At 32.4% G+C, this 24,214-nt stretch overlaps 2 protein-coding genes across 3 annotated transcripts; one reads left to right on the top strand and one right to left on the bottom strand.

Annotated features, from left to right (window-relative positions):
* Positions 1–5,503: 5,503 nt before the first annotated feature.
* LOC108572320 (adenylyl cyclase-associated protein 1) lies at positions 5,504–20,923 on the bottom strand. Of its 2 annotated transcripts, XM_017934533.1 has the most exons (9): positions 17,374–18,037; positions 16,841–17,053; positions 14,365–14,719; positions 14,003–14,287; positions 13,639–13,877; positions 13,385–13,563; positions 13,101–13,307; positions 6,420–6,563; positions 5,504–6,310 (listed from the first exon to the last, which is right to left on the bottom strand). In XM_017934533.1, the coding sequence occupies exons 1-9, from the start codon at positions 18,035–18,037 to the stop codon at positions 6,227–6,229; spliced, it is 2,370 nt and encodes a 789-aa protein (XP_017790022.1). In that variant the 3' UTR covers positions 5,504–6,226. The 2 variants fall into 2 exon arrangements, with proteins under 2 accessions (XP_017790022.1, XP_017790023.1); XM_017934534.1 differs by lacking the exons at positions 16,841–17,053; positions 17,374–18,037 and adding an exon at positions 20,860–20,923.
* A 1,617-nt stretch (positions 20,924–22,540) lies between these two features.
* LOC108572412 (serine palmitoyltransferase 1) lies at positions 22,541–24,112 on the top strand. Its single transcript, XM_017934649.1, has 2 exons — positions 22,541–23,471; positions 23,571–24,112. Exons 1-2 carry the CDS (start codon positions 22,571–22,573, stop codon positions 24,074–24,076), a joined length of 1,407 nt encoding a protein of 468 aa, XP_017790138.1. The 5' UTR covers positions 22,541–22,570; the 3' UTR covers positions 24,077–24,112.
* The last annotated feature ends 102 nt before the right edge of the window (positions 24,113–24,214 follow it).

Raw genomic sequence — 24,214 nt, 5'->3', positions numbered from 1 at the left:
ATTTCATAATATATCGCTTTAGCGAGCCACCGTTTGGTTGCCAATTGTTTATCACATAGAGTCGGCCTACCTCCACGTAAAAAAAAAAAAATTTAGGGTCGATTGCACAAGTGTCAGTAAAATGTAGGGTCGGTTCGACAAGTGTCAGTAAAATGTAGGGTCGATAGCAGCAGAAAAGCTGCTAAACAATTAGAATTAAATGTAACGATAGAAATTATTGCAATAATGCGTAATGCAATTGAAAAATTGAAAGAATCAAAAGAAAAAACGCGACTTCGTATCTTTTTCGATTCTAGAATATAAGAAAATTTGAATAAAATACGCGACGAGAATTGGGGAGGAGCATAAGTTAAACGCGTAAAAATATTCAATAGTAAACGAACTAGGGATGGAGCTATTATTTCAATACGCGATGCACTAACTCTAGTATTTACTAAAATTCAAAAATTCTCGTATAAATTCCGAAAATAGATTATTAATTACGGTAAACTACTGAGACGGTTTAATTTAGGGTGGGCATAGTGCACTCGTTCCAAATCAGCTCACAATATACAATAATAAATCAACTAACTACTTAACATGCAATTCATGCAAATTCCTTGGATGGTAAATTATTAGTAAACAAAATTCAATATCAGAGAAAATATATGAAAAATTTCAAATTAATTTCAATTGCTGGAAGAAAAGTACATATTGATTGTTATGCTGTAACGAAAAAGCAACCTCTCAAAGTCATTTCAATATCCTATTCGACAAGTCTGAAGAACAACGATGACTAAAATTCAAATGTTTGTTTTCCTAAACCTTCAAAATAATTTCGAAATATTTTATTCGAAGCGGAGTATCCCAAGTCAGTATCTCTAATTGAAGAAATTATTTGATTGTATTTAAAAGAACCGAAAGGAGAATATGTAAAGTCTAATATTAAATGTCTAGCAAGTACCAGTAATTGGTAAAATGATTTATATTTGTTTTAAAAGGAAAATTTCTAATAGGTATTAGTTAAAATGAATTGTTATTCAGTCTATTGTATTGAAATTCTAATTGATTCTAATGTATACAAGTGTTACAAGAAGGCTGAGTGTGTACAGGGTGGACCTAGGCTAGCTAGTAGCCCCCGACCACTCTATTCACGTCTCAGAACCTTCAGGTGAAAATACGCCGCGAAGTGTCTAGGGCCCAGTATAAAGGGTGAATAAGTTCGCAGGACATCGGCGGGTCCTTATATAACTGCGGTACCCTCTCCCCAAACTCATTAGCAAAATCGTCGGTTAGGTCAGGCGGGAAATTTTCGCGGGAAATTTCCGTTATCGTAACACGGTATAATTTATCAATTTTCACAATTTTGTTATAAATTTATACTTCCGACAATTTGTTATAACATTGCATATAACAATTTATACATTTTTACAATATTCTTCATTGGAAACATAGGTTTTAGCGTTCTCGTTACTTACTCGTGGTTAAATTAATTTCGTAGGGATTAAAAATCAGGTTGACCTGTGGTCGTAGATTAAAAATAACCATAGTACAACTAAATTTATCGTGTTAAATAATTCTTTTTACACGAATCAAAAATGTATTCAACGTTTGCTTGTTACAATACCATGAAATAAATTATATTATACGTTTTCTCCACCAAACTGGACAAAGTACAACTAGTACTTATCGAAATGATTTTTCTCTCTCGAAGAAATAGAGTTTGTATAGTGAGAACGTATAAATTGTTATATGCAATGTTATAACAAATTGTCGGAAGTATAAATTTATAACAAAATTGTGAAAATTGATAAATTACAATTCTGCCTGAATTTTTGAAATTCAGAAAAACACAGGTAAACTTCCATTGCATTTAAACGATATTCTCCACCAAACTGGACAAAGTACAACTAGTACTTATCGAAATGATTTATCTCTCTCGAAGAAATCGAGTTTGTATAGTGAGAACGTATAAATTGTTATATGCAATGTTATAACAAATTGTCGGAAGTATAAATTTATAACAAAATTGTGAAAATTGATAAATTACAATTCTGCCTGAATTTTTGAAATTCAGAAAAACACAGGTAAACTTCCATTGCATTTAAACGATATTCTCCACCAAACTGGACAAAGTACAGTAAATTCTCTACAAGAGTCAGTAAGTTTACTAATACACTTATACTTGAATAAATTGAGGTGAAAACAGTGTAACGACGTTCCTCACCCACCTCAACTCTAAGCACATATTTATCAGATAAACACCTTCCTATTCGCGAAATTTTACGAGTATACACGTACACCACGATATGAACACGTTCACGTTCATTATGTCGCACGTTTGTGGAAAAATATATGGATCGGAAAATTCACTCACCGTTCTCCGTCGTCGTTAAAGGCATAGTCCCCCAAGATGAGATCACGAAGTCGATATCTTGGTGGTAGAATCAGCGGTAAGCAAGGATCTGGTTCGTTCATTGTGCGCAACGCGTCCTCCAAATTGGAAAACTCCTTCGTGATTATTACGGTGTAGCCCTCGAAAATTTCGAGGGTATCACGAAAAAAATTATTCACTACCGATACCGTTACACTTTCGCGAGCTACATTTACACAATCACCGCGTGACACCCTGAAACGTAGAAAAAAAAAAGAAGATTAGATATAGGATTTGTATCAAGAGATAAGAAATACGAGAGAAATGTTTCAACTAAAACCAACAATATTAGATACAGTTAACAATAATGCTAACATGACGATCCTGGTTCTAATAAACAGACCTAGATAATCGCTAAATTATAAACTCCTGAAACATAAATTATTCAAATTCAAATTGCAGTATATAAAAATTCTGATTCTAATAAATAGACCTAGATAATTGCTAAATTATAAACTCCTAAAATATATATTATTAGAATTGAAATTGCAGTATATAAAAATTCGCAACAGAAAATAGTGTTTCTTCGAACGACGCAAGAATTAGGGAAGTCGACTGTCCTCGTAGATGCAAATTCGCGTAATTAAGAACCACCGCTCTCCTTCACGAAAAACTGAAGTACATTTATACACTTCCGGTGCATGTGCATATATTTATACGAATATACACTGTGTGTTATAACCATAAAACCACCTCAATATTTTCAATTCCCATATATTGTTGTTAAAATAATAACAAACGAAGTATGTCGCGTTTAAAAGCCTATTGAAAAACAATGTTTCCCCAGAAAATGGGAAAAACGGTAAGAAACTGATTTGTTGTGGTTTCATAACTATAACACATCTTACTACGACAAAAATAAACTTAGGATGCAATAAAACGAAATTACAGCAATAATTAATCTAATCGGTAATGCGTATGTCCTCCTTTATATTCAATTATATACATACATACTTATTATCTAATTACATTATTCACGCATATACATACTGCGAAACTGCAGCTATGCAGCTCACAGGAACACACTGATCGTTTGATTCTTCTCCCAAGTTCGGCTGTTCGTTGTGTACTTGAATCCGGTGTCGGTGCATCTTGTACGCAGCGATAATTGATGAGGAATTAGTTCACGCGAACGAATACGCATTATCTAACCTAACCTATCTAATTCGTCGTGATAAGGGAAATTGTAAAGGTACGCTAACTACGTAAATTTTTTGGAAATCCGCGTATAATCGAAATCGCCTTGTTCGAGGGAGCCCTGTATTCTCTACAAGCCTACGGTCGCACGGTATAAGCGTCGTTCTTCGACGCGCTCGTTCGACTGTCTCGTAAACACTGACTGAGGACGTGTCGTCCTGCCCGATTTCTGATCGCTGTACGCTCGCAACTGTTCTGGGAAAAATTTTAGGCCTTAACTTCTTAGAACTCGTGATATTTCTTGCGAGCCAAACATAAGAAACGCGAGCCAGGGTCGTTGTACGTTCATCGAGGAAAACAAAGCTAGAGTAAAGCTATCGCGAGTTGCTCTCGAGAGTATCTATCGCGAGTGAACAGTGCGTCTGAGAGTGACTGTCTGAGAGTATCTCTCAACTCTCTGAGAGTTGATATATTGCGACTTTCCCTCGATTGGATACGAAATCGTATTGCTGTCGACAGTTGCTTCGCAAACACGTAGCGTGTTCTCGAGAGAACTCTCGTGCGAGTGAAAAATGTGAGGAAGAAATATTGGTCGAGAAATAAAATTACCGATTTATAATCGAGATACCACGAAGCATAATACTATAATCCTATGCTTAAAATGTATTTTCTTGTGGCCGCCTGGCAGCAACCTGACAGTGTTAATAAGTAAATGTTGTTAAAATTATATCGTATTTGATATCATTTTCATCAGAAAAATCTCACTAACATGTTAAAAAAAAATTCCAGATGAAAAAAAATAAAATTAAAGAAATTATATTTTTCTATTATGATTTGTCGAGCCGTGAAATCTCGTAAAGGAAACCGCGACTGGTGTAGCGTTACACGCTTGACTGACTGCGAGCGAGATAACATGGGCGCAGCAATGACGCAACCTAGGCGTAGGACCATCTATACTGTCACTTGTAGAATCCAAACTTACTGACTCTTGTAGAGAATTTACTGTATTTCGAATAATTTTAAACATTTGGTATATTAATTTGTTTTATTAGGACAATTAGAAATAGCACTGAAAATCATATTCAGAAATAAATATTAATTATTTTCGATATAATACCCTATCGATATTAAAACGAAGGTTGTTAGAGTCTACTGCATTAGGGGCAGTGCGATCCTTAGAGTAAATAATATCGGTTAAATAATCATTACTCTGTAACCAAACGTGTTTAATATCGTATGAACGATAAAAAAATGAAAGTAGTATCCCGTTCCAGTTTTTCCTTTGTTTCTTTCGTAAAAAGGATCGAACTGCTAGATTCTTTGTTACTCTATTATGATCTTGTTATTCTAGATCGTGCCTTTAATATTAGATTATACCTAGGATTAGCACAATATACCGAATGGTACAAATCACAATGTAATTTACGTCACGTTCAAACAACACGCTTCTTAAGTTCAATATCGAGTTTACAATTCATGTATTGTTCAATGTGTTCCTTCCTCACAGCTGGACCACCGAAACCTTTTTTTTTTTTGCACAACCATTTTTTTGATCATTTTTATCTACGCGTATCCTTGGAATCTGAACGTTCTCAAATGTACGCACGTAATCGAACAATTATCATTCGTAAAATAAAATCAGCATTCCGTTCTATTTACACATCACGAACATTTATAAACTCGGAAGACTGGGGAACTAAAACCTCAAACTGGTATAATTGTCATGGGAATTCAGGACGTACAGCACCACAACTGTGTACTAGGCATGAAATAATTTCTCAACTGATACATTATACGTGAACGAAAACGTGAAGTGGACATTAAAAATAAAACGTGAAGATGAGCTGATACTATGAAAAAGAAAAAACAGTCTAGAAATAATACATCGAATTACTTATATGAAATCCTTAATACTTTATAAATGACTCGTGAATGCTTCCTGATTGTGCTTTCTCAAAAATTGTGTATACGTGCAGCACTCGCTCTTCTCCCACCGATAATAGCGTGTTACAATTCCTTGGTGAGTCGACTGGATAGTCTCAAGAAGCGAACGGTGTGGACAAAAGTTGGATCACGATAAAAAATGGTGTAAATGTATAAAAGGTCCAATTCGAAGGTAGAAAAACTTTTGTCCATACCTTTATATTTTAATCAAACCTACAGTCTCCTAATCTCAAAGCACCAGCGTGCGTAATAATATTTTCGTGAAGACTGTCGATTCTATGTTTTAACATTATCACCATTGCTAGACGAATCACAATCATTAAAATTCTAATTACCACTATATTACAAAACATCAGGTCGCAGAGAATCGAATGGTTGACTGTTTTATATATAAATTTAATAATTTAATTGAGTTTAATTGAGCGTCATTTCAACATGATTTCAATTTCAACCTGAACAGAAACGGTGATCTTCACGAAACGCGCATGGCTGTCGAAATGAGATAGGGCTGTAATGTTAAAATGTTCAATCGATTTATCTAATTTAATTCTATGCTTTCGAAACTGTACTCGCGCCTTCCTTTAGTCCTCCATCCTTCTTCTAATTCTTAAATTAATTAAAGAAGCAATAAATAATAATTCGACGAATCCTCTGAAGATGATATCTCTAATGAGAGCTGTACTCTTAGACAGACGTTTAGTGTAGGCTATGAATAATCGAACTACCGACGCTTTAGCCAAGTGAACCGACCGCGATTGTATTGAGACCCTTCGGACTGATAGTTGTTTTGAATTGCTCCGGTACGGGGTACTCCGACTGTAAAAATATGAAGAAAACAATTGATACGCGAACATACAAAAATATTACTAAACCTAATCGTTGAAAATACTTCATTCGACGTATACTTAAATTCACTAAATCTTACATAATCTCCGTTCGCTTGGGGTACCATAACATTCATCTCGCTAGACTTGCTACTAATAACTTCCACATCCATTGACTGTGAGCTCAAATACATTTGACAACCATCCGTTTTATCGATAGAGATAGTAGGGACTTTTCCTAGCACCTGCGATTAAAGATGAAAAAATATAAACTATTAATTGCATGAAAGTAGAATAATTTTGCACACACTTTGTATACACTATCGCTATTTATAACGTCGAGAAAAAACAACTGCCAGTCGAGGTTTCTTTCAATCTATCACATTTCACATAGTACACATCCTAAATAATTATAGGAAGAAACTGATGACATTTAGAAACCTATAGTTGAATTTTTACAATACACTTAACACAACCTACAACCATTTCTAAAATGCATTGGCAATTCGGTAAGATCTGTTTATTTCTAATTATCTGTCGTAATTGGAATTTAATGTTTCTAGTTGAAAAAAAAAAAAACAAATCTGTTTCATCGTAAAGCAATTTCGTTACAAAACTTTTGCATAAAGTATACATTATTAAAGCACCTAATTGATGTAAACAGGCGGAAATCTTGAACCCGTACAAATGATCTGTGAAATTGACTGGAAAGAATGTCCCAGAGCAATCGCAAATTACATTTGGAGTGAGATTGTAACCGACGTTCTTGACTGTTTGAGGAACGAAAGCATAATCTGGCGGGTACAGAAAATTATTATTTTTGACTTGAAATGAATATCGAATTAGAAGTCTATGAACATAGCGGTCAGGTAAGTTCTTGAAAATGATATGATTTATTATATCTGAACGCTATGTTCACGAAAGCAAGAAAGGCAAAATTATATACATAGTTAGAAAATATATAATATTTAATAATGATGTTAATATGTTAAGGTATTAGCCGCACTCTTCGTATGCACCATATTAGCACGTATAATATATTCCAAAGGGAAATACCATAATAACACTGCTGTAGATAACGACATACTTAACAAAGTAGGATATAAAGTGGAAGACCTCGAGTTAAAAGTTAACGTTTTAACATACAAACTCCAATATGGTGCTTGGCCTTTGCCTCATCAAGTTCAGAAATCAAACTTCAAGAAAAATTTACGAAATCTTCGACTGACTTTGTCCAATCCCAATGACCGCAATAATTGGATAAAACATGTATTATTAAGGTATTAACACGTTTTACAATTGTCGTCGTATAATTGTTTCTTTGTACATTGTTTTCCTCCGTTTTACTTTTTCGTTTGGCTATTTCATTTCAATGTTCATAAAAATGATATGTTTACTCTCTTCATAAGGATTTGACTTCTAAACAATATTCCTGATAAGATATTACAAATGAGAAAAATGTAACTTGATTGAGAACGTAAGTTTCGTTTATTTTAGCCCCAAGAAAAACGAATCGTACGTTTCATATTTGAAGTATTACCCATCGGAACATCGTCTAACAGAATTATTTGATGCAAAGAAGAAGAGCATGTACTCTTATCTTCAACAAGAGAATTTGCCAATAGAGCACAGTAGTAAATCGTCCAAAAGTAGCAGTGACAAATCTTTAAAGTAGACAAACATGTTTTCCAGATATGCTCTCAACCACGTTATTGGCATACTAAGATAATTTTAATTACAGGATAAATCCTGTGTTTAATAACATTACCAATCGGAAGTATCGCGAGTCATTGAGGAGTGACAATTTAGAAGTGCAAAATAGAAACGCTATATCGCTTCCGCAATTTTCGAAACGAAAAAACAATAAATCAGCAAGAAAAATGAAAAAGGAATCGAAGCATGCTGAAACCAAACAAATGACTGGTGCTTGTAAGGAATTCGCGAAAACTATGGATGATTGCAAACAATATTTGAAACAATTACATGATAGCAATAAAAATCTTGGTTTGGTCTGTAGTTCTTCTGAAATTAGCGATGGATCCTCAATTAGAAGTATTTGGTCAGATGCACAGGTAAAGACAAACAAGCAAGATAAACTGTAAGAAAAAATAATACCGGATTATTAATAAACCGTTCGACTCTCTTACAGCAGGAAGGATGTATCCAACAAAAAGACCTAACTAAATTAAGCCAAAACTTTAAAGAAAACGAAAGTGACAAACAGGAAAACACAAAGAATAAGGAGATCGTTGAAAAAACAAATAACAAACAAGAGAATAATCATGATTGTTTTCAGCTAACAAATACAATTTATCCGGTTATGAAAATGATTGATAAACGTTTATTACCTCCAGGAAGGAATATAGCATTTTCCAGTGACGTGTTTCCGCGACAATCAACCTCAAACATGCTAATTTCTAAGTTATGTGAACAAAACAAATACATAAAAACATCTCAAGAAGCCTTGTACCAAGTGAAAAAAAAGTTAGAAAGCTTACATAATGTTCTTCGTATGTACGAGTTACAAAATATTGAGCCAAAAACGTTAGAAAAACAACAGAAAAAAAACAATAACATAAATAGTGTTTGCCAAAACGTTGTGGACACACTTGTCTCGGTGACAACCGAAACTGACAGCATGAATAAAAATAGAAGAAACAAAGTAAATTTTAGCGCTGGCACCAGAAACAGTTACAATAGAATACAACGAATAACTTCCAATAGCTCTGAACAGTATGAAAGTGATGAATCTGGCAAAAGTTCCATGGTGTCCATTCAAAGTTATTCCAACATATTTAATACATGTAGTATAAGTGATATAAATAATCCTTGTTGTTCAATCACAGAGAAATCTAAATCTAAGATATCTCTCTCAAATAATCATGAGTTAGAGGTTCTTAAGAATAATAGAACTGTATACCCTTCTAACATTACATATGAAAGAATACCTGAAAGGATATATTATACTATTTCCTCTGACTCCTCTAAAGGAAAAGATGTTAATAAAAAACTAACGCTAGCAGAAAATTTCACGTCGTTAACAAACATATACGTAGAGGACGATCCAGAAAAGTCATTTAGCTACTCTGATGAATATCAAGTTCCTAGGGAAACCGACGAAGATGGAATAATATCACCAACTTCAAGTCGCACAGAAGCATCAAAAGAGAGTGAATTTGATGATAAGTCGACTGCTCTATTGCTTCAAGAAGCGTTACAATTCAAAAAGGCATTATTAACGCGCGTTGAACTGGAAAAAATATGCTACATAGATGACCAGGGAAAAGAGATAAATAATCAATCTGTGTCAGATTATGGTACATACTCTTATGTTACTAATAACCTTCAATCAAAATTCCTGGACATAATTTCGGAAGAACAGTCTGTTAGCAGCTCTACTGAAAGGACTAGCAAAACCTACATGTACTTCAATCTAAAACAGTGCAAACAATTTAATAATAATTTACTCACGCAACAAAATGAAATTAAGAATTCAAACGTACACAAAGAATATTTTGACTCAAAAAGCAATCTTGATTCACCTTCTGAATATTTTAGCCTGAGTAACATACTTCAAGAAGAAAATGAAATTAATGAACGACCTTTATCAAAACAGAATCATTATCGTGAAAATGAATCCCCAAAAGTGATTCCAAGTAATCTGCAAATAAAGTACTTAAATAATACTGTAGATAAATCTGATGAAAAGCTTATGGAATTGAAATTTACAAGCTGCTTGAACTCAACAGAAATAAATACAAACGAGGAAGAGATATGTTACAATGAGATACATGAAAAAGAAAGTTTCAAAGAGCATTTTATGCGCATGAATAGTATAAATGAATTTATTAATCGGAATATTAATAGTGTAGAATTGTTTTCGCAAAATTTAGACGAATGTTTGTTGGAAGAAGAAATTGAAAATTCAAATGCAAGCGTGGCGCCCAAAACACTGAACTCCATATCTCTGAAGCAATATGCAGACGTGTCGTGTACTAAAAACACTGAAGACGATATGTTAAACGCAAACTTAAATGTATCAGATGATGGCAAGTACATAGAAGATCGTGAAATTTTAACATGCAACCCGAATTTGACTTTAAAAAGAAATCCTGGAGCGTGTTCGTTAATTGAACAAACGCTGATAACCACAGACATCGAAAAAATGTCAGAAACTCATTACATGGCTGAAGATCAAATATACGAATCATCGCTCAGTGAAAGTAAAGAAACTTCACTTGAAACGAATTTAATGCAGGATTCATTAGCATCCAGTATAAATCACTCAAACGATTCTATCATTCCAGAACCACCATCTGCAACATTATTAGTTAATAAATCGATAGATGAAAAAAGATTAAACATAAATTGGTCAAACATTAACAAAGAATTTAGTGATGACTGTATGATTGAGAAAGATGCAAAAACGTTTTCAACAAATACAATTACTCTCCAACAATATAATACAACAAATACCGACAATTATGAAACAGAAATTCATTGCAACGAAAACGATAAACCCAAGGATAGAACAAATAATTCGGTTGCAGAAAATTCCTTTGCAAGTCTAGGTAAAGAGGAATTAATCAATAAGGTGGACTTTTATAAATCTTACTCCAACCTCATTTCTTCACATAGTAGTATGTATTTTACGGACGAAGGTTTAAGTTCAACTACAAAATTACATAGCACGCACTCAAAACATTTTGGAAACTACTCAAATTCAAATTTATATACAGAAGAGGATAAGGAAGATAAGCTACATTATAAAGATAAAAATGCAAAAAATATTGGAAATACCGAAACATTATCTATTCCCACGTCAGGTGAAAATGATGAAATTAATGTTATAACCACAACAAATACTAACCAATTTTCTATCAATGCTTCAAGTAATCTATATGATATTACACAAAAATTACGAGATTTCACTAATAAAACGAGTGATAAAATCGAGCCGTTTTGTTCTAAAAATGATGTAAAAAATACAGATATACTTTCTACCAATGAAACGAAAAGTTCAAGAAAAGAAAATGAAATTTTATACAATAAATATCCAGCTTCATATAATGATAATAGTAACTACAATTTCCAATTGGTAAAAAGTGTTACAAGTGATAAAGCACAACCTATTTTGCCAATAAATAGCACAAAAAAATTAAATATTGAGCAATCTACTATCCCGTCGAATACATCGCTCCATCAATTTTCCACAAACGAGATAAAAAACAATAAAATAATAAAAAGAAGCAATGAGTCAGAGAAATCGGAAAGTAATGAGATTTACACTTTAAAATCTAAGAAATTAGAAAAGCCAATTGTAAAAAATTTAAAATCTGATTTACTGCACACCACTCAAACTGAAGTAGAAAATAGACAAAAAACATATACAAAATTAAAAGACTTATCAACAGAACCTGGACACAATAAAGAAACCAATATTAAACTAGATAAAAAAAGATCCAGATCACAAATAAGTTTTCGAACGGACGAATTACAAAAACAACTTACTCTACAATCACGAGAATCTCCAAGCAATACAAATTTTGTAAATTATACTGAATCATTTGAAAATAAATTAAAACTAAAAGATCATTTAAAACCTCTCTCACCAACACCAAAAATATCTTCAAGATCTTGTATACCAATTTTGAAAAGTCGGTTAGAAGCAGCTCGAAGATCCGAAAATGAAACGCGACCTAAGAGTCCGGTAAGGGGACCACTAACGATGACTATGTTCTGGAAGGACAATTTGTGCGATAAAAATCAAGATATAATGGAAAAAATACAAGTCGAAGGTACAGCAAAAAATTGTGACACACATGTAGAAGAAATAAACAGATGCGTAGAAAAAAGAAATGATGATGATAATGGTAAGCAAGATTCATTGCAAAAATCACACATTGTACAAAAAATAAGTGAATATATTAGTAGTAATGCTACACCGCAAGAACAAATGGTAATATATGTTAACATATTCACAAAATATGACCATAATACCACAAAAATAGTGGATCCAAATAAATTTCTAGAATATATCAAAAATAGAAAAATAAGTATACAGAAGATGGAAGAAAATCAAGCTAACGAAAAAAATGAAGAACTTCAAGAGGTCTTTGCAGAGAATGAAAAGAATACAATGCGTAAAATTGTTACAGTCGTTTCTTCCATTTTAAATAATAATGATGAATTAGATCAATCGACGTCAACTAGTTTATCGGCTTTAAAAACACAAAATGATCCCTTGACTAATGTGCTCTTAAATGATAAATTAAAAAATTTATGTTTCTTATCTGTTGAACAAAGAGAAATCGACGTAACTGCTAAACCTTCCGTTATCGATACAAGTACATCAATATCGGATTTAGAAAATGTCTTAAGAACATCGAAAAGCACATTAAATAAATTTCAAATATGCGGAACACCTAAAGAGCTGAACAATGAAGAATATATAGCGTTACTTGACATTCTTCATCAGGAACCAAATTTTATACATCTACAAGAGTTACAAAACGTTTGTAGGAAACTTGTATCGGAATATTAAAATTTTAAATAGAATTAAATTACAAGCATATTTATAAAATTCATTATTGATAATCACTATTATACTTTTTGTAGTATTGCTCTTTCATTTTCTAATATAGGACGTGTACTCTGTGTAATTATGTTGTACATACATGTACCCATTTGGAAATAAACATTTTTTTTTACACAATATTTGGTGAAAACTACCAGATACTAAACACGAATTTCTTTATTAGTAATAACACTAAATAACATACCTGCATTTGTACACTCTGACAATTGACGAATTCGATACTCGACACAACAGAGTCAAAAACAACAGATGATTTACGACATGAGTCCATAGTAATGGTGTTGACTTTGCCTTTGACAACTAAGGTACTATCTTGACATTGGAACATGTAAACCACATTGTTCATTTCCGCGCTGTCAATGAGTAGATCTTTATTACCTTTATGGTATTGCTATAACAAACAGAACATATACTTCATGAGTAAAATAAATTTTCTAATACAATAAATCGATAAATCTCATTACATACCACAAGCCATTTCTTTCCATCTCTAGTAAATACAGGAGATTTTTCCATTGAAGCATTTGCAGATGTTAGTGTTTTCATTGATGTAGCATCGCCAACATGTTGAGCTTTAAATGGCGCTGGCCCAGTTCTCAATGAAGGATTCTTATGCGTTTGCATGTCAGAAGTAACTTTCTTTAAATCTATGAAATATCAATTAATGTTATAAATTTTATTATTTAATAAACTAAAAGTATGTAATAACTATTAATATGTACTCTTTGTAATAGCTTCTCCTTGGTTAATTTCAGCGAAAAGAGCACTTCTGTCATCGGCAATATTGGCTGGTGTAATCTCTCCCATAGGCATGCATGGTGGTGGAGGCGGTGGTATGCCCGCCGGGACCGAGCCAGTTTTTGCCCATACCAGTCCTGTTGTATGATGCTGACGTACATATTGCTGAAGATCACTTAATGTCTGTACCCAAGCTTTGCACCATTCCACATGTACTTTATCTCTGCAAGTATAAAAGGCTAAATGAACTCTGCATCGGTAATTAATTTTAAAGGAACGTAGTATACACCGTAAAGAAAAAAAACAAAAAAAATTTAGCCATGATTAGCCATCTATAATGAGACTTACTTTTCCTTCCATTCTTTTAATACACGATTGGTATAGAATTGTCCAGCGTCGTTCATTTCTTTGACATAGGGAGCTGGAGTAGGTGAAACTGCAACCCATCCCAAAGCTGGAATACTTTCACTAATTGCTGACAAATGATTGAAAAACTGAGATACCCTATTTTTCTCACGAAATTCTTGAATGTGTTGAATTTGTGTGGATGTAGGTGCAAGAAGAGCTATTTGCTCTGATTGGTTTACTGGAGCAGGACGACTTGCGGCAGTCCGAATAAATTCAAGCTGAATTCTATAAAGAGAATTACAGTGCTCAATAACTTATACATACAGCATTTAAAATACAGAGATTTATATTGAAGTGCTTACTGAAATGCTTTTTCTACAAATTTGCTGTGTGTAGCTACATCACCACCAATTTTGTCACTCAGTTGTAAATATTCTTTTACAGGACCAGCTAAAAGATCTTCATATCCTGTAACTGACATGCTGATAAATTTTCTTGATGTTTGTTTATCTGTTGAGTGTACAGGTGAGTTAGACTGTACTAATTCACTATTTTTCACTGGTTGAGACCTCCTTGGTGATGGTGTATTTGTTTGAACAGCAGAGTCTTGAGTTTCTGTTACAGACTGGGTTCTTACTTTCTCCAATCTTTTAGTAACGTTTTCTAATCTATTCACCAGTTCTTCCAAATGATCCTCCTTATCGCTAGCTTCACAACCTTTAATTAGAATACATACTTTATAAGATACAAAAGAAATGTTTTAATATATTTAATATGAAAGTTTTTAAAAAATTTTCATTTTCATATTTCATTTATTCTTCAAAAAGTAACTATAAATACATCTAAAGAGCAAACAATATTTAATGCCCATATTCGTACAATTTTATGACAAAATCGTTACTTTTTACTTGTAATTATACTATTTTATATATAATGATTAAAATCCAATTTTTGTTTGTGCACAGCTAACAACTTTTCTATAATATTGATAATATCAAATTTTCGGTAATTAAAGAAAATGTACTCCAGAAAGTTCGCACATATAGCGGATACATTAAATATAGAATGTATGTATAAATAGTTACATCAACATCCACAGTCACTAGATCATTATGTGGCAAGCAACATGTAATGTTAGAAATACATTTGCGTGTACTTGAGAATATTTATACAAGACAAATTAATGATTATTATAATCACAGATTATAATAATAGATTGTAAAAAACTATAAAAAGAAATTACACAAAATGAAGTGGTATTTCCGTTACGTTCATGTTATAATAAATATATATTGTTGTATTGTTGTTACGAAAACTTATAAATGGTAGAATAATAAATTTCAAATATAAAGTTTCTTTAAATTATACATAACATTAAAATTAATATAAAGACGTGAAATAATATAGAAATGAATTAATATATTACCGATTCAACCTGTGACCAACGACACACTAATTTTTAGATCATCCTTTGTTTAACGTTCATTCTCTTTATCAAAGATTATTTTCCTACAGGAATGAAAGCTTCTACACACAAGATCCTCTAGCCTTTACAGAAACGCTTGATGAACTAAACCGCGGTTCTAATGATATTCAACGCGAGTGTGTGCCGCGGCCTATTCTTAGGAAACTGCGAAAATTTAGTTACGCGTGGGTAGATAGCATTTTATATGGAAGATCCCACGCATTTATAAATGTTTAATAATTATAAATTCTTTGCATAACCTACATTCAATGTATAAATACACCTAAGTACAAAATATTTCGTAATTTATAATTGAAGTTATTCATCATGTACACAAAATTTAAAAAAAAACGTGTATTAGATACGTATACTTTATACTTACAATTAACAAGAAATTTTTGATTCTAAGAAAAAATGAAGGATCATAGAAATGGCTAGTTTTAAATGTGTTTCAACCAATCGTAAATTTTCCCTTTTTATCATAACAAATATACTCGATTACACAGAAGATGTTGAAAATTTCATAGATCAGTAAAAACGAAAATATTGCACTCGACGGTAACAATGTATAAAACAGAAAAGTTTTAAAGCGGTTATATTCTTTGTCACAACTCAAACATAATATTAGTGAGGAACAAACAGTTCGTGAAATAATAGCCTTTTACGAAATTATCAGCTATAACGTAAATACATTGATATGTTATCCACAATGTTTACAAGTTTTGGTAAAGATACGAGAAATTACATTTAAAAAGAAATACTCAAAAAATGATACCTTAAATTTGTATAATATGCTATTGTGATAACTTAAGGACACACTTACACTTAAAGCAATAACATTGTTGTATCAAAAATGGAATAAAAATATAGCCACATACATATATACTGTCCAGAACAAGTATGAAAAGCTTGGACAGATTGTTTGAAAGATCATATTGCAGGTTCAATTTTGAGTAAAAATGTCACATAAATATACGTTCTCTAATGTCTGTACAGTTACAATTGTTTCAAGATTTACCCACAATCAGGCTTTCAAAATATACTTCTCGAATCTAAATAAAAACAAGCAACAAATTATTACAATCTTAGTGCAAATCTCTTGGTATCGATAATTTGTCAATAGAATCGTAAAGCTTAAAAAATTGTAACTGTTAAACGTAAATATCTCTCGATAATATTATATGTTTACATAACATACTTTACTAGACGTGATCTCAAACAATCATCCAAAAAGGTTCTCCAATTATTATGAAACACATTCGATAAATAAATCACTTCATTTGTATCTGATACAATTAAGCTAACAAAATGAATTGAAACGGAAAATTCAAAAATCATACAAAGTAAGAAATGGATTTAGGGTGAGCCCTAACCAGCGTGCACCATCGGTCCTAGGGGGTCAAACCTCACTCTGTGCTCCGTCGCGTTTTGCGCGGCGTGCAACAAATCGGAGAAGAATCTGTGACGCCTTAAAGCTAGTTCGTCACGAGCAACCGGCGTCGCCGGTGGTTCCTGCATTCCGCTGCACTCTTCCGAGTCATGCTCGCCATCTTCCTCCTCCGATAGCCAACGAGGAATTGACGAAACTGCACATTGTATACCCGAATATAGACACTTTGTCCCATGTAAAAGTTACTTAATCAATGCAATTTTCTCAATCGTCAATTTGAACAATTTAAAATATTCCAAATTCTACAAGAACGACAACAAAGTTCGCTAACTTTCATTTTTGTATTTTCAAATTACCACAAAGTTCAAATGTAAAGTCAATCGTGATATAATTTCAAAGAAAAAAAAAATGGAGGAAAAATGATCAGCAAAGTGAGGAAATTGCATATTTGAATTTAGTTAAAAAGAAAAAGAAAAAAAAAGATAAGAAATGAACACCGCATCAATAAAAATATACCTGGCTGTGTCTTTTTATTCACGTTGGTATCATTCGGACAAGCTTCAAAAACGGAATCATCGCCTTCCTCCTCTGGTCCATCATCGATTGTTCTCTCAATATACGCGGTAGAATCATAAAGATTAGTTTTTACGGTACTAGAAGCCCCAGTATTCAGTATTGTTTTCATCACTCCACCCGCGCCACCTCCGTCGCCGTTTCCGCTTACATTGTTACTCCCATCCACCTCTCCATTTACACTTGCATCCTTAATTCCATTTGCCTCGCCGCTTCCCTCCTCTGCTGCCACCTTCCTTCGATCACTCGCATTTTCGATGTCGTCCCCCTTGTCGTTCGATTTCACTATCGATTCTGTTCGCGATCGAGGATCATCGTTGACCTCGTCACGCTTGCTCGAAGGCAACGGACTCTTGACAGTCAAGTCATCGATAACATCTGCAGAACTATTATTCTCCATGGACGGAGAAACTTTCTCAAATCTCTGCACGTCACCGTTCAGCTTCTCTTCTCGTCCGATCGGTCCATTTTCCTCGGACCTCGAACAATCGATGCCAGCTAACTGCGAGTCAGTCGACTTCTGACTTTGCTTTGGCGTCGACTTTGCCACCTCGCCGTTCGGCTTCTCCTTCTTCGAGCTTTTATTGCATACGCAGCATTTAAACATCGTCAATATCGATTATGGATTTCCCTTGTGTCAGCAATAAATGCTTTCGGTGCTTTCAACCGAATTTTTTATGCTTTTAAACTGATAGGCCTTTATATACGTATATATATATATATATGCATGTATATATATATGTATATTATACGTCACAGTTCTTTTCCCTCGATATCGTTTATATCACAATTATCGATTATCTCGAATCAGTCGTTTTGAAAGACGCGGTAAAATTTATCGAAACGTTTTATATGTGTCAACAAGAATGAAGTATACTTGAATAACGTAAATATAGTTAAGCTCGTAAGAATATAAAATATTGTTATATATATATCTTAATGAATAACGATTATTGACGATTGAAATATTATTAAAGATAATAACGACGATTAGAAGAACACTTTAATATTTAGGTTCAAGTTCAACACTGATCCTTCACAGCCGAAGAATAACTGGGTATTTGAATAATTTAGTTTTAAGCACACGTTCTGCTGGTCCTTTCTCAGGCAACAAAACTAGGCGAACGAATATTTCGTTTCAACCGGATTTCCTACGGGAATCACGCACTATAAATTGTTCAGTATACAACCGTATGAATTACATTTACTCACAGCCGGTTTGTGTATATACTGCTATGCATCCGTTAATGTCGTACACTACCAATTATATACGCGCGTTACCAAAACAATACAATCGGCAATTAACACTTTTTTGATTTTCTTTTTTCCACAGCAATTACTAAACATGTAATATTAACAATCAGCGTATAATGTCGAAACACTGTTTATCCATTACCTCTAATATAACAGAGATATAATATAACTTGTATCAAATTTGTTTTACAGTTCAACAACACAAATCTTCACTTTAATTATCATTTATAAATAACAGTTTTTAGAAACACTTTGGTAATGTTCTCATAAAAGGTATAAAGTCATTTGCAATGAAAACACAACTCTTTCGAGGAATTCTAACTGAACGAGATCTATAACATATATTTTCCCCGCGAAATTCCCTTGATGGCGTGATGATCGATTCCAACAACGCCCAAGTTTACATTTTCGATATTAATCTGATAGTAGAAATGGACGTTGTATGTTCGTCAAATCTACTTGAAATATATGTAAAAAAACAACAACAATCATAAAATTCTCAGTTACATGCATTTATCTTGATATACTACATATCACGTCTAATCCGTCTAATCTTGTAATGATTTTCAGTTATAGCCAACCTCCCAAATATAAACTGTACCCACGTCTCTCATAATCGTAGTAATAACAATAATGTTAATAATTAGCAATTCGATATGTTTTAAAAAGACAATGGATGAAAACACATATGTAACTAAATAATATCACAAGCACATGTCGTTTGAATATCCAGAAGTAATACGACGAACGAGATTACAGACGAACAAATGTTCAAACCATTAAGGAAATTTACATACATTCATTTCCTATGAATCACTTTTATTAACTCAATAGTGCACAATATAATTGACTATGTAAATTAATTAATCATGTATCAGACGAGATTATTGTTCACCGACAAACGGATCAATTTTCATTAAAAAGCTCTACAACGCGCATTGAAATTGTACACACTTTTAAACCAGCATTTCAATGTTACTTAACGTTCGTTAATAAAAAGTTTGCTTTGCTCTTTGAACACCACCCAAATACCTAAAAATAACAAATGTTCCCAATCTCTTTGATTTACTCGGACATAATTGATACTAAAAAAGAAGATAAACTTGAATTATAATGCACGTTACGAATGAAAAATATGAATAAATGCACAAAATCTGTAAGGGTGGAGTGTCTACCCTCAAAAACAGTCTACTTTGGAAGTAACCGGCGCAATACTCTACCGCTTCAGGTTTCGACCGGCACTCTACGGTGCTGCCACAGGGTGGTCGAGACCCGAAATTGTTGCAAGTTCCTTAGGTAAGGAGCCACGTGCACGACAGGACTTTCGAAACCCACTTGGATCCTAACAGAACTATCGAATTTTAAGTTGTAACTATTCAACATCACAACTAAATGGTACACGGTTTATTAATGAAAGATTGTTCCATAATGTTATAACTTCTACTCATTGTAAAATTCCAGTATTACAAGAAATATTATGTATTAATGACACACTTTATTATGTATGATGCATAGTAAGTTCAAGCTTTCAAACGTTTGCCATCGGAAAATCAGAAACGATGACCAAATACGTTCAAACAAATAAGTGACTCATTACGTCTGATATCTCATACCGTATAGATAAATAACTTGTACCGATAATTATAAATTTTATCTAATTATTTGTAGGAAAAACATATGGAGATATTGTTATTTTATAGATTGTATTAAGCTTTTGTCCCGAGTAAATTCAAATATTATAAATTATAACACGAATTTACAATGTGCAACACATTTGATTGTTCAAAAAAATGTTGCCCAATACACATATACGTACAAATTTTAATGAATTTTTAATATAAATTAAGGTTTTTAATGTAATGTACAAAATTAAAATGAATACGCAATTTAAAAATCAATGTAAAAGTAAATAAAAAAAATACTATTCTGTAAAACGTTAATACGCATCCAAATTTCATGTTTTTGCAATTCACTCTTAAGATAATAATAATCTCAAAGTTTATACCTTTGTATGACTTATTTACACAAAACTATAGCAATGTAATTCATTAATAGGATATTCATTTCGAAATTCTTCAAATTTTTGTTATTTGGATTTGTTCGATTATATATATACTAATGCTAGTATACATAACTTGTTATATTATTTCTATACAAAAATTAATTTATACTCACGATTTTTCCACATATTCAAAACTTTTTTATAAGCACCTGGTACCATTCGAGAGTTATCTTCTACCGTTTTATCAAATTCCGACATTTTGAATAATTTTTTTTAACTACTGTACAAATGATTATTACAAAAAAAAAGGTAACAATGGACAAAGTACAAAAACTGATGCGTTCAATGTGTAACTGATGAATGATGATAACGGACTCACTTCGTCAGCTTTCACGATGGAATTTTAATCTCGCGTCAGAATCACAGGACCGTATCGTATAACCAACCTAATAATACAAAATCTTGGAAATAAATTTTTTAATAATTACTAAACGAACTAAATTATCGGACAATCAAAATAGTAACTTTAAGTAAAGATAATCAGATACAGTTTTTCCATTCTTGTACCATACATTTAAATTTAATTAATTTATACATTGAATAGATGTATCCTTATATAGATAACAAATTCAAACTACTTCGATTAAATGTTACTTGTAAAATTTTAAATATAAATTTTCATTTTTGTAACGAGCGTAAACATGTACCTTGGTCAGCTAGATATTTTATTTCATAAAATTTCGTATAGTTTTCAATATTGTCAAATATTTAAGTACGTTACCAGGTATCAAGTGTCAGGTGCAGCAAAGTATGACTCACAATCGAAACGCAGCAGGAGGTATACACAAGCATAACCGTGTTCATAACCAAACCAAACACATTTTTATATCTTTTCTCGGAAAAAACCATAATTTTAGCTTTTTCGATCACTTATCAAGTATGTATTACACCGCACTTCTTACAACCACATATATGTATATATGTATGTGTACAACTTTAAAGTATAGGCAATGTAAACTGCAGAAACCCCATAAATAGCAAAATGTTTTCAGCACAGTTAATATGCATCTAGCGGCTGTGGTATATATTAATGGATGTTACTTAAAAAATATACACTTACTTACCACGAAGAAGCCTTATTTAAGTTCAGCAGCATGTACACTGACACTTTATGACAATTGATTCAATAACAATACAACAAACACGATACACAAGTGCCAAGATTTCAATCTGACAACATTGCTACATACACTGGGGCGTTTGCCGGATACCGGAAGTACTACTCTTGCTATTATGCCAGTTTAGAGTTGTAAATCGCACATGCGCGTATGTTCAAAAATGTTACCTCTACAAAAATTTGCCTTATTCCTATAATATTGTTTAAGAACTAAAATTGTCATAGTAACAAGATTAAGATATAAAAAACTTTTATGTACAACGATGTATGTATATTCTAAAATCAAAATTTCAAATATATTTTACAATAACACTTCAAGTGTTCCGCACTGACCTATATGTAGTATTAGTGCTGCCATCTGAATTTGCTTTGCTTCCTTAAAAAAAGTGACCGCAGTCATTGAGATGAGTCACAATTAGGTTTATCTAATATTTTTTTTAACAGTATCTGTCTTATCAGATTTAATGTTTCATAGTATGTTGCAATACCGACTTAGTTTCAAATTCTTACAATATTAGCACCGTAAATTTGTGTAATTATTTAAAAAGGTGATTCTTTTTGAAGCATATATTTTACTGTAATGAGATTGCACACATAACTTTATTGAATATATAGAATATATTTGTTGAAAATATAGAAAGTGATTAAGTTTGTTAAGTCCCAACAAAGTATAAATAGCATACATAGAATACTGTACAAATAAAAACATGAACACAAAATTCATATTTTTTGAATCAATGGAAATTTTAAGTACAATACCCCAGTACCATACATTGCTAGCAACATTCGTAATTCTTTGGCTCATATGGTTTATTAGTAAAAGATATTACAGTAATAATGGGAGAATACCAACTGAAGATGAAATTGAAAAGAAACTTGCAGAATGGAAACCTGAACCCCTTATAAATAATCCACAAATAGATCATTCATCTTTAAAACCAAGATGTGTAACATCTAGAGCTGGTAAAAGAATAGTGATTAATGGAAGAGATTGCTTAAATTTGGGTACACACAACTACCTAGGTTTAACTGAAAATGATAAAATAGAAAAAGATGCAATAGCAGCAGTAAGAAAATATGGAGTAGGTTCTTGTGGTCCACGTGGATTTTACGGTACTGTTGATGTTCACCTTGAATTAGAAGAATGTTTAGCAAATTATACAGATACAGAAGAAGCAGTTGTATATTCATATGGATTTAGTACAATTGCATCTGCAATTGCAGCATATTGTAAACGTAAAGACCATGTATTTGTAGATGAAAAAGTAAATTTTGCCATACAAAAAGGATTAGATGCATCTAAAGCTAATATTCACTATTTTAAACATAATGATGTGAATGATCTTTGTAATTTATTGACGAAACAAGCAAAACTGGATGAACAAAATCCCAAAAAAGCAGCTAAAATTAAACACTTTTTAATAGTTGAAGGTATCTACATGAATACTGGTAATATATGTCCTTTACCAGAGTTAGTTGCACTTTGTAGAAAATATAAGTTAAGAATATTTATTGATGAAGGAATATCATTTGGTACCCTTGGTAAATATGGAAAAGGTGTTACTGAACATTTCAACATTCCTAGACATGAAATTGATATGATTATAGGTAAGTATTATTATTAAATTATGTTTATTATTTGGTAATGCATTATTCTAATAATCAGTTACTGTTGTTAACCATTATTATATTTTATATAATTTTTAGGATCTCTGGATTGGGCAATGGGATCTATTGGTGGTTTTTGTGTAGGCACATCATTTATTATTGAACATCAACGCTTATCTGGTCTTGGATATTGCTTTTCCGCGTCACTGCCACCTCTCTTAACATCTGCTGCTATTACTTCCCTAGATATTATGAAAAACAACCCATGTATATTTAAATCATTGAAAGATAATTGTATAGCTATAAATAATGGTCTTCAAAACATTCATTGCTTAGAATGTTCAAGTTTTACAGAATCTCCAGTAAAACATGTATATTTGAAAAACAGAATGGACCGTACTACAGAAGAAAAATTACTTACTAAAATCTCTGATATGTGCATTGAAAATAATTTAGCAGTTATAACCCCTGTGTACTTAGAAACAGAAAAAAGTTTACCTAGGCCCAGTCTCAGACTTTGTATTTCTACTCTTCTCAATCAAAATGACATTGATTTTGCATTGAATGTATTAAAAAAATGTGCTGAAGAAGTTCTATCAGCATAAATCGAAGCACAATCAAAAACTTTAAACATATGTGTGCATGCAACTTATTATATAATTACAGAAAAATATTGTATTGTACAAGCAGTTCTTTTTTTCTATAAATATTTTATTTATCTAATATACCATTTCTATATCATT

This window comes from Habropoda laboriosa, unplaced genomic scaffold (assembly GCF_001263275.1).
Source record: "Habropoda laboriosa isolate 0110345459 unplaced genomic scaffold, ASM126327v1 scaffold65, whole genome shotgun sequence".
Taxonomy (NCBI): Eukaryota; Metazoa; Arthropoda; class Insecta; order Hymenoptera; family Apidae; genus Habropoda; species Habropoda laboriosa.
The sequence above is the reverse complement of the archived record's forward strand: the minus strand, read 5'-3'. Positions and strand labels throughout refer to the sequence as shown.

Coding starts and splice junctions, on each gene's coding strand:
- LOC108572320 (XM_017934533.1), bottom strand. CDS start 18,037: ATGTTTAAATGCTGCGTATGCAATAAAAGCTCGAAGAAGGAGAAGCCG. Junction 14,720..16,840: donor AGGACCGATGGTGCACGCTG/GTTAGGGCTCAC, acceptor TTCTAATTAAAG/GTTGTGAAGCTAGCGATAAG. Junction 13,564..13,638: donor AGGAGAAGCTATTACAAAGA/GTACATATTAAT, acceptor GATATTTCATAG/ATTTAAAGAAAGTTACTTCT.
- LOC108572412 (XM_017934649.1), top strand. CDS start 22,571: ATGAACACAAAATTCATATTTTTTGAATCAATGGAAATTTTAAGTACA. Junction 23,472..23,570: donor TGAAATTGATATGATTATAG/GTAAGTATTATT, acceptor TATAATTTTTAG/GATCTCTGGATTGGGCAATG.